General features: G+C 36.9%; 1 protein-coding gene across 3 annotated transcripts; it reads right to left on the bottom strand.

Moving 5' to 3' along the window:
• Positions 1 to 4719: 4719 nt before the first annotated feature.
• Positions 4720 to 11942, bottom strand: LOC149029227 (serine hydroxymethyltransferase 3, chloroplastic-like). 3 transcript variants are annotated; one of them, XM_089141201.1, is made up of 12 exons: positions 11548 to 11942; positions 11185 to 11409; positions 10260 to 10455; positions 9994 to 10168; positions 9774 to 9891; positions 9562 to 9674; positions 9341 to 9463; positions 6826 to 6930; positions 6603 to 6683; positions 6391 to 6498; positions 5295 to 5367; positions 4720 to 5123 (listed from the first exon to the last, which is right to left on the bottom strand). In XM_089141201.1, exons 2-12 carry the CDS (start codon positions 11399 to 11401, stop codon positions 4849 to 4851), a joined length of 1584 nt encoding a protein of 527 aa, XP_088997327.1. In that variant the 5' UTR covers positions 11402 to 11409; positions 11548 to 11942; the 3' UTR covers positions 4720 to 4848. The 3 variants fall into 3 exon arrangements, with proteins under 3 accessions (XP_088997327.1, XP_088997323.1, XP_088997319.1); XM_089141197.1 differs by having other exon boundaries at positions 6597 to 6683; positions 11185 to 11406; positions 11548 to 11941; XM_089141193.1 differs by having other exon boundaries at positions 6597 to 6683; positions 11548 to 11940.
• Between the last annotated feature and the right edge of the window lie 6397 nt (positions 11943 to 18339).

The following is an 18339-nucleotide window of genomic DNA, read 5'->3' as shown; positions in this document are numbered from 1 at the left end:
CCCCCGGCCGGTACCCTAATAGGCATACCCGGGTGTGTGATCCACAGCCCCAAAGATCAAGTATCGAGGAAATCATCCTCCCACATATGCAATAACATAATCATGAACAGAGAATAATCAACGTTTTAATATTATATACAAAAGATCTAAAATAGGAAATGAATATTAGTATAATCAGAGTGCGGAAAAATGATACCAGATGTAAACACATTAAAAGAAGTAGAGTGAGGCGGAATCTCACTCCACAGTTACAGCGGAATGTAGCACGTAAATCTAAAAAGAATTACAACTGTTTCTAAATGAGAGTAAGGAAAGAAAGTCAAACTGAACTACGAGTTTTCTACTCTATAGATAACATCTTCAAAATAGTGGATTTCATCAATCCAACACAGATGTTCCCATTCTACATTATGTCTAATTGTAGTACGCAACGTGATCGCTCATGAGATCATCAGTGTGTTCTTCATTGTTGGCAGCACCTTGCTTGTAGTACGCTTCATCGGCTTGCGCTTCATCGTATTGTCCTTCATAGTAGTCAATGCCTGTAGAATAATCTAACAAAAAGATTGCACAAAAAGGAGTGAGTTCGAATGAACTCAGCAAGGCAAGTTAACTCATAACAACATAAATAACATGCAACAGAACATAACAAGATGCAATGCAATATAAAACAGATAATGTATGTATGCCTCTAAACTCTATGTATGCTGGTCTCTATTGGCAGACATGCTTTAAGTCATAACACCATACTTCTCTGGGCAAGTCTCAGTCACTCGGCTTCGGTTGGTAATGGGTCCGGCATCCCTCGGGACATTCCATGGCTGGGGGTTAGGTCACTGCTCTCTCACATCACCATTGGTCTAAGTATTGGCGCATGTCAGGGTTAAGCCTAGCCAAATGCAAGTCATCTACTCAGTCACATCAACTCAGTTCCATATACGTCCATTCCTCGCCCCAGGCGATCCTTTCCGGTATCCTTCACACTAGAGTCCTCATAGTCCCTGACTATGGACTCATCAACCCTATTGGTTATCCACACATGGTAAACGGGAAGCTCTCATGTCCCCTCACGGGTTGGTTACCGGTCTTGAGCGCCCATGAGCCCAAGTCTATCCATATGCAACCCTCCCAATAAATGGCCACCACAATGTGATTCCTGTCCTCTCATAGGTTGGTTACCAGTCTTGAGCGCCCATGAATCTCCATTGCTACCACAGGTCGTTCGGTCTCAATACTCTTCCTACTAGGGTCTGATATAACGAGGACATCCTAGCCAAACACTGCTAGACAGCCCTAGGTATGACAACCAATGGTTCAGGAAGGTGTCAATGGGCAACCCCGGAAACATCCCATACTATTTCCGTTGATGTCCAAGGACATAAGTGTCAAAAGGACACCTCTCAATCCCAAACCATACTTAATCAAACACATTCTCAGATTAATCATGACATACAAAATCAACACCTCATCATACAAAAGAGAATGTTAAAGCATAATCCAATCATTAAACAATATGCAGTAATAAGCATTTCATATAAGTTTGAATAATGAAAAAGAAAACATAAGTGAAGTGCTACTGTACTTACAGTAGTACATCATAAATAGAAAATACAATAACAGTAGTTAAACTCAGAGTTTCTTAAATTAGAAACCTAAGTATACGCGATCTATGTTATTATGAAATAACTTTCCTTACCTTAATTATCGTCGAAGATAATCCAAAGATCAAAGAGAGAGGTTCCAAACTTAGCAATTAAACCCTTAACAATCATAGATACAACATTAGGAAAGAACCCTAAAAGATTGGAGAGAAAACGAATCAAACTGAGCAAAAAACAGAGCTACTGACTTCATTGGTCGATTGATTGGTCTACTGACCCAGTCGACCAACAGAGTCAGTACGAAGCAAATACAGGAAATTTGATCCGAAACTCAATCTACAGGTTCAGAACTTCACGAAACTTGGAGGAAAACTTTAGGATAGTATTCTAACACTAAGGGAGCAAAGATTAGGCAGTAATAATGATTAAAAACACTACCTTCTAATTTGAAATCATGGTTTCCCCAATTGGGTGAAAACCCTAGAATTCGATGAAAATATACTATGAAAATCACAGAAAAGACTAGGGATGATTTAGATCTCATCCAAGAAAAAGGTAATCAGAATCAAATACAAGTATGTCATGAAAATTAGATTCAGTCGGCTAAGAATTTAGATCCATAAGAAGGATTAGGGTTTTAAGAAGAATTTTCAGGGTTAGGGTTGAGATCACTATGATGATCATAGACCATAAAGAAAAGAATGAGATCATGGAACATATGGTTGCAAGAATGCATCATCTTCTTCCCAATCTCAAACAAGAACAAGATCGAAGAAGGACAAATCATGACACCGAAGAGATTACTAACCTTGAATTGGCAGATCCCAGATGAGAGACTTTAGATCTAGCGGAGAATTCTTCGAAATCACCGAAGAGAGTTTCAAACAAGTCTTCCCACGTTCTCTGAGTGTTTTGGAGGCAGAGGACACTAAGAAACATGAAGTGTGTTTAAATAGAGAGTGAAAAACCCTAAAATTGGATTTTCTAGGATTTAACACAAGCTTGGTCGATCAATCGACCAATCAGGTCAGCAAAGTCCAAACAGGGAAATGGAGGATCAAATGAACACCAAACCTAAAGGGCTTTTACACACACATCAAGTGACATACCTAGGGTGTAGAAATGCCTTCGAACCAAGTTAAATAATACTCCAAGTCTTTCAACTAATCTCATCTTCAATCAGGTGCAGCTTCCTTTCTAGATCTGCACAAACTTCCAAGTATGGAACTCCATCATCAATCTCCATGGGTTCTGGGTCAAACACCATGTCTTCTACTGAGATGGCCCATAGTTGGCTACTTCCTTTACTCCGGGTCTTCGGACCTACAAACAACCGGGTTTTCGGGTCAAGGTCAGGGCTGGGTTTCACAATTCTGTCTTGGATTGTGTGTGAAGATGTTTATTGTGATTGGACTACTTGCTAAGTTCTCTTTGAGCTTATCCTTCGGGAGACATGTTTTTGGATGCTTTTGCAGGAACAGAAGACAACACGTGCTACGGTATGGAGGACCCTTCCTTACATGTTGCAACTTCGGAAATCCTTGAAGAAGGTCATGACCAGTGGTGTGACCAGCACACAAGTTTTGACTACATTGACGGCTCCTATTGACAGCAGTCGGCATCGTCTTATCTTCCGTCGGGATTGTGAGCTAGAGGCTGACTCGAAGTTACAAGAGCATAACCCTACGGTGAAGAAGATGAAGACTGAAGAAGAAGGAGAGCCGACAGAAGTTTTTGATTAGTTTACTCTTGTTCTTCTATACTTTTATTTTAATTCTGATAGCTTTAGACTTTCCTTTAAATTTCGATCTACCTTCCATGTTTGTTTGTGGGGTATATTTCCATTATACTCTACAATTATCTTTTGATTTGGTATCTTTATTTTCGCACTCTGATGTTCTTTTGTGATCCTTCTGTGATCCTTTCTTGATTTTATTATTAAATTACTTGAATACAATGATTTGTTCTTGCTTTTGATTATGTTAATGTGCTAAGTGGATATGATCGTTCCTAAACTTGATCTTCGGGGCTATGGATCACACCTCCAGGTAATCCAGATAGGGTACCGGCTAGAGAGATGTGACAATCAGACCAATTTGTTGTGATTCTAAGTAGGGGGTTGAGGATTAGCAGAATCTGTTTGAAGAATAGAGAGAATTTTTACGAAGGTTCAGAGAAATTAGGTAGGAGGAAAGAGTTGATAATTTTATTGCCTCTAAGGTTCTCAAAAAGGGTTATTTATAAATGATTCATAGCATTCCGTTTGGCAATGAGTGTTGCCAAAATCATTGATTCTAACCCTATGATGACATCTGTAATGCCTGCCCTCTAAATGGAATAATCCTTCAAATATGTTGGAGCCTTGCTCATGCGTTGAGGCCTTTCAGAATGTCTTGTCTTGCCTTTGTCCTTGTCACCTCCGTAGTGTCCAAGTTGCTCCTTCTCAGTGGTAGTCCCCTGTCCTACATGGTTCACAACACCCTGGCTCCAAAGAAATTCAAACTCTTAACCTCATACTACGAAGTGTCAATCTTTTACCAACCAACAAACCCTCAAGGTACTCATATTGGGGCCGATTGTATTCAAACAACAATTTATCTCTACTTGTTTTAGCAGTTTGAGCCAATTCTTATTGAAACATAATCAAATTGGTAGTGACTGATCAATTCACCCAACCTCAGTGTAAAAGGGACAACCTTTTTCTTCAAAAATTATTTAAATTTTTATAATAGATGATTAAGCTTCAACCTTGTCAGTCTCACATACTCTTTGTGGTTAGGATTTCTAATTCTGCTATTATGAGAATAACAATAATAGAGTGGAACGCAGTGCTCTACTACAGAACATATCTTCACCCAGAAAGGGCACTATGGAAAGTATATCTTTCATTCCTTCTTAGTGGGCATAAAACCGACTAAGGATACTAGGTAGAAAGCAAAATCAGCCTAGAAGCATTCACGAATACACACCAAAAACCCCTACAAAAATGCTTCAACCATGATAATATGACACTATCTTTGAGGGAACTGAACCAAACTCAAAGTGAACATTAGATGGAAGAGAGATGTGAAATCGATGGGGGCATGGGACAAGACATCATACATGAAGAGACAGAAGGGAGGAAGGGAGAATTCATCATATTATATCTTATTGTTTGGATAAAGAGTACTTTACTACTATGTCTTATAAATCATCGCTAACAATATAAGTTACAAAATTGTAAACAACTTCGTTCTCACAAGACTATCTATAATCCAGGAATAGGGAACTGGCTGGCCAAAGCTTCAACTCTGCTTTGCAGATCAATGATACGATTCTTCAAGGGGAACTCCGGAGATTCAATGAAGTTAAAGAAATCCTGCACCTTTTTCCCTGAAACAGCTTGTTTTGCCTCCCGAGTTATCTGAATACCTTCGTGAATGAAGTCTGCAGTTGCAATGAATTGCTTCTCCCCAAATCCTCTGGTAGTCATTGCTGGCGTACCAATGCGAATGCCACCCGGCACTAGTGCACTCTTATCACCTATACAGTCCCAAATAGGAAGTCATTATCGAGTACAAAAGAGGGAAAATAAGAGACATTATCAAGTACAAAAGAGGGGAAATAAGAGATATTAAAAAAAAAAAAAAAAAAAAAAAAACCAAAAGAACAGAGGCACATCCTCAGGCTTTTTTCTTTCTGTGAGGGGATTACCAGCAACAGAGTTTTTGTTGAGAGTGATAGCGGCAATATCAAGGATTTTCTCAACTCTAGCTCCATCAATGTCCTGTGATGGGAGAAAACAATCATGAATAATGTGAATAAAGGGGAAAAAAACTTGAAAACAGTGGACAGTTTGCGATAGAATAAATCACAACAAAAGGCACAAGCACCCACTCTGCCAAGCAAGTTTGACCATGAAATCAATTTGTCAAAAAGGCAGAGATTTTTCAAAAATTATTTCATAAAGGATGTTCAGATTTACCCACATGGTGGAACTCAGACATAAAAAAACTGGAAGGCAATAACAGAGAATAACTCAAAAAGTATGCTTTCAATCACCCAAAAGAGAAAACCCTCCACCCTCTAAAATTTAACTGGGAATGAAAGTCGAAATAAACAGGAATGGATAGAAACTCTTATACAGTGAACTAGAGGCAGATAATAGACGAACTCGATATGGTTAAAATATGGACCCACACAGGGAGAGAGGTTAATATTTATAAAAATAGTGGTTAGCTGAACAGAAACAGAACATAGAATTCAAGTTGAAATATCAAGTCTTACAGAACTATCGAAGAATGAAAAGACAGTCTGATGGATAGTTATGCAGAAATTGTAAAAACAACAAATACTAAAATCAAACAGGAAACCAACATTCACACTATAAAAGTTGAAATAGACTACCATACTTGAGAGCAAAGTGATGACTTATAAGAGAAGATATGATCATTAAGAACTTAGAAAACACATTTCAACAAGGGTGGGGGGAAGAGACAATGAAAAACAACAGAGTACCTGCAGACTACAATATTCATGAAATACTAAAACCTCAAACTCTATTCCAACTTTGAAAAACCAAAATTACGAGTTAAGGAACAACAGGCAAACATATAAAATGTAGATAACCACTAGTTAAATGCCAGATGACACACTAATAACTATCTTTTCATATATTATAAGCGCAACAGAAAGAAGTGAGGGCCAGAGAGGAGGGAGAAGAGGACTGCTATGACTAAATAACTGAAAAAAACCATGGATCTATTAAATATTGGAAAAAAATAGACAAGAGTAAAATTTAGCATTTTACCATTGGCCTCAAATTGACAAGAACAAGATGATTATCACTCCCACCAGAAACCAGTTTGTAACCATGTTCAATCAATCGACCAGCCAGAGCTTTACAATTGGATATCACCTGCAATAGGATGAAGCAGAGAGATCGACTTGGATACAGAGGGAAGGAAAATGGGCTATTCTTCATCTCTTTCGAACATCAAAAGGGAAGTGAAGTACCTGCGCCTGATAAGCTTTGAATTCTGGGGACTGGGCATGTTTCAAAGCAACTGTCAGACCCCCAATTGTGTGGTTATGAGGACCTCCCTACAAAGAGGCAAATAATGTTCAACTTGTTTAGGCACAATAAATTCACAATTAAAGAAGCCGAACACAGAAACATGTAGGATGGAACATGGACCTAGATCAAATGTGAGATCAAAGAGCAAAAGTTGCTTCCAAAACCAACCTGCAAGCCTGGGAAAACAGCATTGTTGATGCTAGATTCCAAATCAACTCCCAGAACAGGATCCTTCTTGAAGAAGATCATACCACCTCTAGGACCTCTCAAGGACTGCAATGCATTGTCATGATTTATCAGATCAAATAGCCATAGTTATAATGGGAGGAAAAAGACAGGCTCTATGAAGAAGACAAGCCTATTTCTAACAGACTGGAAACAAACAAACAAACAAAAACTATTTTTTGCATCTAGTGAAACCAATAAACAAAATTGCCAGGATCCTTTGTTCCTGTCTGTGATTCAAACGTCACATATAGGATATCTATTTGTCTAAAATAGGACATTAAAAAAGAATCATGGAAAGATGGAAACACATCAATCAATAATAAAAGAGGTCATTAATAGTTCAATATTAATTCTACCATAATGAGCTACCTTCCTACTTAATAGGGCAGCTCTAAAATCAATTTTTCCTTCTCCTTCACCCTCAATTTTTTTGTCACTAGAAGTTTAGGAATGGATCATCAAAGCTGAAAAGCAAGGAGAGCTTAGGGTAATAAAATCTCCATAGAGATCAGCCAATAATACAACAGAATAGTGGATAACAGCTGGAACTTCATCTATACTGCAGTCTTTGGCATGATTTTTGTTTTTGATTTGTAACCAATAAGTAGAAATGGTAGTGTTTGGCTCAATTTATACAGCTTATTTCTATTTAAAAAGGACTGAAAAAATACAAAAACCAAAATCAAGTTGACACCTGTTTTTTTATTTTTCAATGAAAATCACTTTCATTTGTTTTTTGCAGTGGTCTTGAAAACACATGTGCTCCAAATGCCTAGGTAAATTTGTAACATTTTATAATTTTTTCTTCAAAATGACTCATGTATGATCAGTAACCTGCGAAATCAGTTAGCAGCAGAGAGAACTTTGTCCTCTTCAGTGCATTCTTGGTCTGTGCGGTTTGGTGTGGCTGTTCCTTAAAGAGTATTTTCCTCACCAAGAGCTCTGTACTCAAATTTGCTTCTTCCTCTGGCATCTGTGGGACTCTCGCTGTAACTTGGTAATGGCTGGTAAAGATGCTTCTCTGAAGGATGTTATTCACCGAGTGTTTTGGGCTGCTTGCAAGTTTCGGCAGGCCATAATGCCGTCAGTGGGGATACAACGGGGTATTTGTGGAACCATCCAAACGACCACCTAGCGCAGGCCCACCTATGTCTGTCGACGTGTTGATCCTTCAACGTGATGCTAGCTTCATTCAACAGGGTCACATGGGAGGTCTCGGTTATGCCTTCCTCTCTCACGTGGGTGAAATTAGATATGCTGTTTCCATTCCTTGCCCTCTATCTGATATTCAAATGGAAGAGGCTCTAGTGATTCACGAGGCATCAAAGGGATGCTGTGCAGATTTTGGAGTTTTTAACATGAAATGCAGATTTTGGGTTATGAATCTGTTAAGCCTTACATGATCTCAATAGCTAGTGTTATTATTTCTACTTGTGCTTCTCATGGTGCTCCAGATCAAGGGGGAAGGTCCTACAAAAAAGAAAAAGATCGAGGGGGGACGGATATATAGTTATTCGGAAAGAAGTGGGTAAGAGTTTGACCTGGTTAATAGGTACTGCACTTATTGACACGTATGGGAAACGTGAATGTGTGGAGAGAGCAGTTGAAGTCTCTCTAAGGATATACTGAATAAGGATATCTTGGCAAGGACAGCTATCATTTCAGTTTTTGGTTTTCATGGGCTTGCAGAAAAGGCCTTTAGTCATTTTGAAGAGATGAGAATGCGAGAGGAAGAAAGCCAAACCCAGTGACATTTGTGGCTCCGCTATCCGCTTGGGCTCATTCTGGTCTGTAGATAAAAATAGGCTATCACTATTTCAATTTCATGAGACAAGTTTACTCCATTGAGCCACAGGTTAACCATTATGCTTCCATGGTTGATACATTTGTCATCAATTAGCATTCTCCCAAATGCCCTAATTGCTTTGCATTCACGTTGTGATTTTAGTGAGGTTGCATTTACAGTTTTCAGTGAAATGTTAGCAAGGGATCTTGTCTCTTGGAATACCATGTAAAGGATTGATGTCTCTATGAGATGCAGTTTGATCGATGCCGTAGAAAGGGTTTTTTAGAAGAATCGTCTTTACGACTTGGAGGATTCATATATGAAAAATTGTTTTGCTGAAAGATATACCAAACACATTTTCTAGTAAAAAAAAAAGCTACTTTTCTATTGGTTACCAAACATGTTTTGCATTTTGGTCAGAATTGATTTTTAATACTGATTTTTGAAAAATAGGTAAAAATCAAAAAGAAAAACTATGCCAAACACAGCCTTAATTTTCTAATTTAGTGGATGAACTTTCATAGCCTATTCAGAGTGAACTATTCAACAAAAAGGTAAAGATGTTTATCAAAAATGTCTTGGTGGGTTAAACAACCAGGAATATAAAATGCCAGAACACAAGATTTAAGTTCCTAAATGAGTAGCCTTGTGTTATGGTTTAACTCATACCTTATGCGTAGTTGTAGTCACAATATCACAATACTCAAAAGGGTCAGCAACCACAGACGCAGCAACTAGTCCACTTATGTGAGCCATGTCCATCATCAGAAAAGCACCAACAGCATCCGCTATCTTTCAAAGGACACCAAATGGCACTCAGATGTAAACAGACCAGAAAAATGCAGAGCAGGGACATGAAACTAATATATTGCAATGTCTATGATTTATACCTTTCTCATACGAGGATAATCAAAATCCCGAGGATATGCACTGGCACCAGCAATGATGAGCTTTGGCCGAAAAAGAGTAGCTGTTTTCTCAAGCATCTCATAATCAACGAGACCTATTTACAAATGTAGAAACAAACTTAAACAACTCATGTTCAACAATCTCCACAGAACAGCTAATTCAATTATAGCTAACAAAGAACTGAAAGCAACACCTGTAGATTCATCAAGCCGGTATGGCATGGACTCAAAATAAATTGATGCAGCAGAAACCCGTCTTTTAGGAGTCATGAACCCATGAGATAAGTGCCCCCCATGTGGTAGGTCCAAACCCTAATCAGTTATTTGAAAAAGTTGGCACCACTTCAAATGTCGAAGAAAATATAATACCATGACTGTAGTTTAAAGGAAGAGGGGTAAAAAGAATAGGCATACCATTATTCGATCATGAGGACTAAGAATTGCAGTGTAAACCGCAAAATTCGCAGGGGAACCTGATAGAGGTTGAACATTGACACCCCAGATCTTCGGATCTAATCTATATGCTGCCAAAGCCCTCTCCTGACAGAGCCTCTCCAGCTCATCTATGTACTCATTGCCACCATAGTACCTATGAGACAAAAGAAAGTTATTGATTGAATGCACAAATAAAAAGAAAAAGTCCTTAAATTTGATGTGTAATATTTATGTCAAAAGTTTACCTTTTACCAGGCAGCCCTTCAGAATATTTGTTCGTGAGGCAAGATCCCACTGCTTCCATTACTGCTCGAGATGTGAAATTTTCTGAAGCAATGAGCTCTAGACTTTTGAACTGCCGTTGCTTTTCCTTGTTTATTATTGAGCATACTTCAGGATCTACTTCACTGAGAGCATAGTCTACGAAACTACTGCCACTACCTGCATAACACAGTATAGTATTAAAGTACTTGCTTGATAAGCCATACCTAAAGTGCCATCCTAGTACTCATTCCTTAATCAAAAGCCAGTGATTTTCTATTCATTATTTTATTCTTGGAATACAAATGACATATTTTTCTGCAAAATGGTACGCATCCAGATAGCATCCATGGATTTCAATATTTTCACATTGTTTGAGATAGGTAAGTGAAATGAACTTCCTGGTGTGCTCATTCTCTTTGAAACAAATCTTCTGACATGGTATGATGTAGCGGTTGGTAAACCAATGCTGCATTTTTCTTTTTGTTCTTTTCAGATTAAGTGATGGTAGGACACTGATGCAGATTACAAGATATAATTAAAAAGGTTATCAGTTGGGAGGTGGGGATTTATGAGGGTTCTGTATATCACACTGTAGAAGTATCAGGGTCTCTAGTGTTTCTGTGGCAAAAGACAAACATTTTTACAAATTATAGGAAAATCAGTGGATGAGGAGGACACGGCAGGAAAGCCAAAACTGTAGTTGTTAATGCGTAGAATAACACAACATATATTAACAAGAAAGCAAAGATTGTAAGCAACACTACCAACATAAGATCCAATGATCCAATGCTTTATAGTACTACTCAAAAAACCAAAGAACAATTCAATCAGTAACAGACTTGGACCAAAACCATCACGCAAACAAAAAAAAAAAAGGGAAAAGAACTGGGGAGGATGAAAGATTACCGCTAGTATTGGGCACTTGAGCTGACAGGTCAGAGGCTGGTCTTCCAGTCGCCAAGCTTCCTTCAATACAGGACGTTTTACAGGTCCTGGCGGATTTGAATTTAATTTGAAATGGAAATCCAACCCCAGTAGAAACCTTCGGTGACGCCCAAGACCCATCACTCCAAGTGAGTTGATGAAGGAGACCAGTTGCAGCAGTTCCACCGTAAGCATGCATCCTCCCTTCTAATGGATGTGAAATTGAAAAAGATTACAACTTTAATAAAAGAGAGGAGAAAGACAAAAGGTAACTGAAGAAACAGAAAGGAAAACAAAGCAACCATTAGAGAGTCCAGAACAGAGGAAAAAATTCCACTGTTTTACCTGTCAATTGTTATTCTGTTTCCGCTTTCCTTGTCTTCTTATCCCCCTAAAATCTGCTTCTCCAAGAAGACCCAAATGAAGAGCTAAAGCCCTCAGACCATCGCACGACAACGATGCTCAAACGAAGAGCTTGAATAAACCCTACAAAGATGCCAACTTTGTTATTGCGAGTTATTCGGCAATGCAAAGAAACGGCTCCGGTTCCAAATCCGGCCTTCAAAGCTTTTTTTTTTCTTTTCCTCTTTCTCTCTCTCTCTGGTCCATTTCAAACTGATAAAATTCCCTTGTGCCGTCAGGGTTAAACCCACGGCCTCTTCTCTTTCACTAAGAGCCTAAGAGGTATGGGTCTACCAGTCGACCAACCTGCATGGGCAAACTTTCACCTTTCCTAAGAAAAGCTAAAATAAGTAAAGCGTTTTGTTTGGGTTTATGGTTTGAGGTATTGATAATGGAGTCTGGAGACTCTGGACCATCTCGATGCTATGCTCAAATCGTGTGAGAGAGGAGAGAATTTTACACTGCTTTTTTTTTTTTTTTGGTGAAGAATTTTACACTGCTTCGGTTGTCCCACCATGGGCAAAGTTTAAGGTTATTGAAGTTGAACTTCTATCCTAAGCAATACTAATTTTGACATTTTCTTACCACACAATGTGTCAAATCCACGTGTGATGACGAATAAGTCACATGAGTCTCACCTTTATTGTATAGTGGAGAAGCATTAGAAGAATAGCATGTGTTCTCGACCCCCCACAAACATCAACAAAAAATATCCAAACTCTTAATAGTAGTGGTTCATATAGGTATTGGGTCAAGTTGATCTGTATTAGTGAAATCGTTCGATAAAAAGAGAACAAGAGACAAGACCATCAAAACCAGTTCGGATTACTAATCCCAAAGTGTAATTAGTATTTTATTTAATTGGTTGACAGAAAGCACCCCATGCTTGTTTTCTAACTCAATCAAAACAAATAAACTAAAAATAGTGATTAGTGTTAGCCTATTAGGGTTTAGGGTTTAAGCACTAGGTTGCTTAAAGCATTACACCTTAAGTATCTAATTTGAAATATTCAGACTGTTATTTCCAGTTAGTATTTATAGAACAACACTAGGTTCTACAATTACTTGGACTCTCCCACAAAGGGTCATTATATTGTTGGATCATAACTAATCAGATGACTCATCTTAGAGCATATGTTGGGTATTACTCAAATACTTAAACCATAATTGAATATGACTAGAATACTTCAACAATCTCCTCTTATGTTCTACATATGGATCCAGCATTAGTCCTAGAAATGTAATTCAAACTTAATATATAATCATTCATAACTTTCCAAAAGAATAATATCCAAGTAGATTCAAATGAATACTTTAAACTAGAATAATGAGTTTTAGAACAAATCTAAATAAAAAAATTAAAGGCTCTACATAAACTATTTAATTTGTATGAAAAAATTAATAGTTCCTCGTAGCCTTGAACGATTTTACTCATCAAATAAATCATACTCATCGAGCTCCAAATTAAGATGATCACCTCCATTTTCGCCATACTCTGTAAATTATCAATGACTTTCATGGAATATGAATCCAATCATTTAAATAATATATATACGAGTATCTAGTTCTACCAAAAGAATTTAGTACAATCCACATAATTGTTGAAAAACACATGCATTATTATCAAGTTTCTAAACAAGAATAAGATCTAAATGGTTTCTTTTACACAGAACCATTCTATCTTTCCATTTGTAATGCTATCATTATCATGTCCTCCATAGTTATAGGTTGTATCGTTAATTTTGGAACGACACACCCTTTCACGGAAGATATATCATCAGCGGTGAAATAATATAAAGATAACAGTAACATCATTGAAATATATTAACAATTTTCGTATTCCTTGTTTAGAATAATAAGGTAATCAAGCTTCATACAAAGATTGCTACATCATCAATGTGGAATGATTTTGCACACCTCTATACCCCTTCAATCCTACCAAATTATCTGAAATATGTAAATTGCTATGAATGCAAACTATGATTAGATGAAATTTGAACAATTCAAAATAACGTAGAGTTGGATTAAGACCTACCTATATGGTCTTTAACCCTATTTCTCCCACAATTTTAAATATTTGATCTTTGTTCAATCCCTTTGTAAGGGCATCTACCATATTCTCCTTTGATCTCACATCAATCACAGTGATCACCCATTGTTCAATAGATAATTCAGCACAGCATGTCTTAGCCTAATTTGTCTCCTCTTAGTATTAAAGAGTTAGTTCTTGGCTATCACTGTCATTGCATGATTATCACAAAACAACTCAAAGAAGTTACCTTCAAGTTAACCAATAGAATATTGAAAATCAAATATCTTATCCACTTTGCCTTTTCTCTTATTGAGGCTAGAGCATACAGTTATGATTACATAGAGCTTAGAGCAATACAAATTTGTCTTTTAGATTTTTACACAATAGTTGCTCCACCTAGTGTAAAAATATAACCACTAGTGGATTTGTTGTTTCCTATATCTGAGCACAAGATGCATCAAAATATCCTTCTAAAATTGGAGAATATCTAGTATATAGCAAATGATATAGTTTGTAGTACCTTTAAGGTATTTCATTAGCCTTTTAAGGGCAGCCCAATGCTCTTTATTAGGATTGCAACTGAAGAGACTTAGTGTACTTACTGTATAGGTTGTTTAACCTAGTGTAATTCATTGCATACATGAGACTATCAATCAATTAGATTTTCTAACTGATTTACAACTTTACCATCATTCAGTACAAGCTTTTTGTTAGAATCATTTGGTGGTTATATTTTTACATTGTATCCCCATTTAGAAAGTAGTTTTTCAATATAAGTAGATTGGCTAAGGGTAATTTCTTGCCCATAAAAACTTACTTTATGCAAAAAATGGTGTCTACAACACTAAGATCCGTTATGTCAAATTCTTTAGTTAAGATTTCTTTGATGTTACTCACTATAGAATGATCAAAGCCAAGAATCAGCATGTCGTACACATATAAACAAATAATTATGACCTTATTTGACACATACTTATAGTAAAGACATTTATTAGAGTTACTCGTTTGAAACCCAAAGTTCTTTACTATTTTGTCAATTTTTTTATGCCATAATTTAAGTGCTTGTTTAAGACCATACAAAGATTTATTTAACTTACAAACTTTATGTTCGAAACCTTTCTTGACATACCCTTCAAGGTTGGTCCATATAGATTTCTTTAGTTAGGTCTCCATTAAGAAATGTTATTTTTACATCTATTTTACATACAACATAGTGTTCAAGAGATGTTAGAGCAAGAATTCTAATTGTGACTAGATGATAGATCGATGAATAGATTTCAAAATAATCTACTCCATTGACTTGAATATAGCCCTTAGCAACTAAACATGTTTTATACCGAGCTATAGATCCATCAAGATTTAGTTTCTTCTTTAGGACCCATTTACAACCCACACACTTAACACCTTTAGGTAACTCAATTAAAATCCATGTGTTATTTTGTAGTAAAAAAATACATTTCATCATTAGTTGCCTCTATCCATAGCAAAAAGGCCCTAGATCTCATTGTCTCCTTATAGGTAGATGGATCATTCTCTAATGGTAGGTTACATAGTCCTTAACAAAATCTTTGGGTACTTTGTCTCTTTTAGAAGTTCGTCTATGTTCTTATTCAAAACTCATATGGAATTGGTGTTAGAAGCAATTGGTTTATATCCACAATCGATTTTATAACCATTTATGTAGGACCAGATAAGGTCATGTCTTGATCTCGAAGAAACTTATCTTCAAAAAACAATGCATCCTTAGGTTCTATTGTCACATTGGTTGATAAATCCAAGAACTAGTCTGCAACACTATCTTTTGCACATCTTAGATATACACAAATATTGGTTCCTGTTCCTACCTTAGGTTTTCTAGGGTCTTGTATTCTTACATAAGTAATAAAACCCCAAGTCTTTAAAAGGTCAATTCTACAAGGATATTTATGCCACAATTCATATGGAGTTTTAGTCAATTTTGAGTGTCTACCTACTTAGAATGTGGTTCACAATTAATGTTATTTTTTCCCCAATAATAGGTAGTAATGCCAACAGTCAACAACTAAGAATTCAACATTTCTGTTAACGTCTTGTTTTTACATTTAGCTATGCCATTCGATCGGGGTGAGTAAGGTACAATAGTTTAAAAATTATACCCTCAGAAGCACAAAATATTTTGAATTCTGTCAAAGAATATTTACTTCCTCTATCACTTCTAATTCATTTAATTTTTAAATTTAACTGATTTTCAACTCTCCTCTTAAAATTTTTGAATTCTTCAAATGCTTCATCTTTTGACTTTAACAGGTAAATATAACAAAATCTAAAAAAATCATCTATAAATGTAATTAAATACTTTTATTTTCCTTGAGTTGTGAAATTTTTAAAATCACAAAGATCAAGATGTATTAATTTTAAAAGCTGTGTGCTTTTGTAAACCTGATGAAAATGTTTTCTAGTAATTTTTGTTTGGGCACACACTTCATATCTGTTGAAGTGTTTAGAAGTATCTAATGGTATGTTATGAGTTTTGGAAAACTTGGACCATCCTTGTGACACCCAGCCCAAATCTAGCCCGAAGACCCAATCTGTTTTGGGTGAAGTAGGGTTTGTTTAATGTTGACTTTGAAGTTTGACCGTAATTTCAGTTTTACTATCTTTTAAAATCTTAGGAAGCCATGTCAGACCTTTCCCTTAGAGTTGATCCAATGTCCCAAAATGAGGAAGATGTCTTTGTGGGCCATCTTAGTAGAAGATATGATGTTTGACCCAAAACCCATGGATATTGATGATGGTGTTTCCTTATGGAAATCTTTTTTTGATTTGGTGTTGAACTAATGAAGAACTTGGTTGATGGACCTGGTTTGAAGACTTCCCTCCATACTAGGTAAGTAGTATGATGTGTTGAAAGAAGCCCATCCAAAAATATTGAAGATATGCCCATTAAATCCTTTGTTTTGAATAAGTTGTCCAGGCAGTGGCATTTTGGTAATTTTCTGTTTTGATGGTTTTTAAAAGCTTTATTTCTTTTAATTTCGTGGTAAACTATTCCCACCATGTTTCTAAACCTCTAGATAGTGTGGGATCGACCTTTGAACTTCCTCTTTGGCAACCAATCAACCAACAGGGTCAGTTTGGTCAGTTTGGTGAAACCCTAGTAACTCTTGAACTCTTTGTGCTATTTAAAAGAGGGAACTCCATGTGTTTCACTCTCAATCTGTTTCTAAGCATTGGGAGAACGTGGGAAGATCCCTAGAACCTCTCCTTCGAAGCCAAGGAAGATCCTCAAGTATCTGTTCAGGTTTCTTCAGCGGTTTCTCTTCTAAAAGGTTAGTATTCAATTCGTTTCTTCTTTAATTCATTCTTTCTTTTCTACTTCTAATATTCTGATTTTGAGAAGGGTATTACACTGCTGTAATGACCTCTTCTTTAATTCTTTTAGCCCTAGAGTGAATTCCACAATTCACTCTATGTTCTTGAAAGCCATATGGCGATGATTCTTGAATTCGATTCCACCAAAGCTCTTAATGATACTTTCCCTAATTTTCTACCTATCTTTATGATTGTGGGGAATGTCTCATATTATTACCATGACCTTCCCTTGTGTCCTCATGATTGAGGGGTTGATCCCTAATTTTCCTTAGACCATTGGAAGCCAAAAGGGAGAGATTTTGAGGAGAAATTCTTGGGTAACTCTCATGAGAGGGTAACCAATTGGCAACCCTTCTATTTTCTATTAATTCTTTGGACTCTCCCCAAAACCTTTCTTGATTGTAAATTCTTTGCCCTAAGGGTGAATCTTTATTCTCCTTAGTCTTTCCGTGGGATACACGAATCCTTGTTAGTAAATCCCTAATTGTATGATTTGAATTTCTTTCCTTTCACTTTAATTGAGAACCTTATTTTCTCTCATTGGTAGACCCTTCCTAATTCCATTCTTTATTTTGAAATACTAATGAGATGTTCCTTTATCTATCTTGGGTTGTTTTTGTGAGAGTTAATTATGGGTAACTCTCATGGGAGGTAACCAACTCTCATGAGAGGTAACCATATCTGAAACCCTAATGTTCTTTTATGTGTTGGAAACTTCCAAACACTTTTTCAGATTGTGCATTCTTTGTTTCTCTTTCCCATGGGTGAATCTTGATTTGTTGTTTCTCTTTCCCTTGGGTGATATTTGTGTTAACCTAAACTTGATCACTATATTTTCTTCATGATCCATGTTTAACCTAATTAGGATTTCTAATTATTCTTTCTTCGTTCTTGTTCTTGTTTGAGATCAGGAAAAAGATGATGCATCCTTGCAACCATCTATTCCATGATCTCATTCTATTCTTTGAGATCTATGATCGTCATCATGATCTTAACCCTAGCTAATAGATTCTTGAAACCTTAACCCTAACCTCTTTGTTACAAACCTATTATGATTGATTTTCGCACTATGATCTCCCCCATGTCTTCATTTGGGTTAGGTTGTACTTGGTCTTCAACCCCATGAGCAAAGCACCCTTGTATAGCAATATACATGGGGGCAGTTGCTAGTGGCGGTCGATTGAACCAAGCGACCGGCTGGAGCGACCGCCCAGTCTGTTTTCGGGGTTTTGCCCTATTTTGCCCCCTGATCGTTATAAATAGCATCCCTCGCCCTATTAACGCATTATTATGTTCGGGATTGCTATTTTGGGCAATTAGGCGGCTGTGGAAACGTACGGGATTCAGGTCTG

This window comes from Hakea prostrata, chromosome 1, assembly GCF_041222555.1.
Source record: "Hakea prostrata isolate BN-2017 chromosome 1, UWA_Hpros_2, whole genome shotgun sequence".
Taxonomy (NCBI): Eukaryota; Viridiplantae; Streptophyta; class Magnoliopsida; order Proteales; family Proteaceae; genus Hakea; species Hakea prostrata.
The sequence above is the reverse complement of the archived record's forward strand: the minus strand, read 5'-3'. Positions and strand labels throughout refer to the sequence as shown.

Excerpts from the sequence above, each read along its gene's own strand:
- LOC149029227 (XM_089141197.1), bottom strand. The coding sequence starts at position 11,401 with ATGCATGCTTACGGTGGAACTGCTGCAACTGGTCTCCTTCATCAACTC. Across the intron at positions 6,684-6,825 it reads CTGTTTTCCCAGGCTTGCAG|GGAGGTCCTCATAACCACAC; the intron begins GTTGGTTTTGGA and ends GCCTCTTTGTAG. Across the intron at positions 5,124-5,294 it reads CAACAAAAACTCTGTTGCTG|GTGATAAGAGTGCACTAGTG; the intron begins GTAATCCCCTCA and ends GGGACTGTATAG.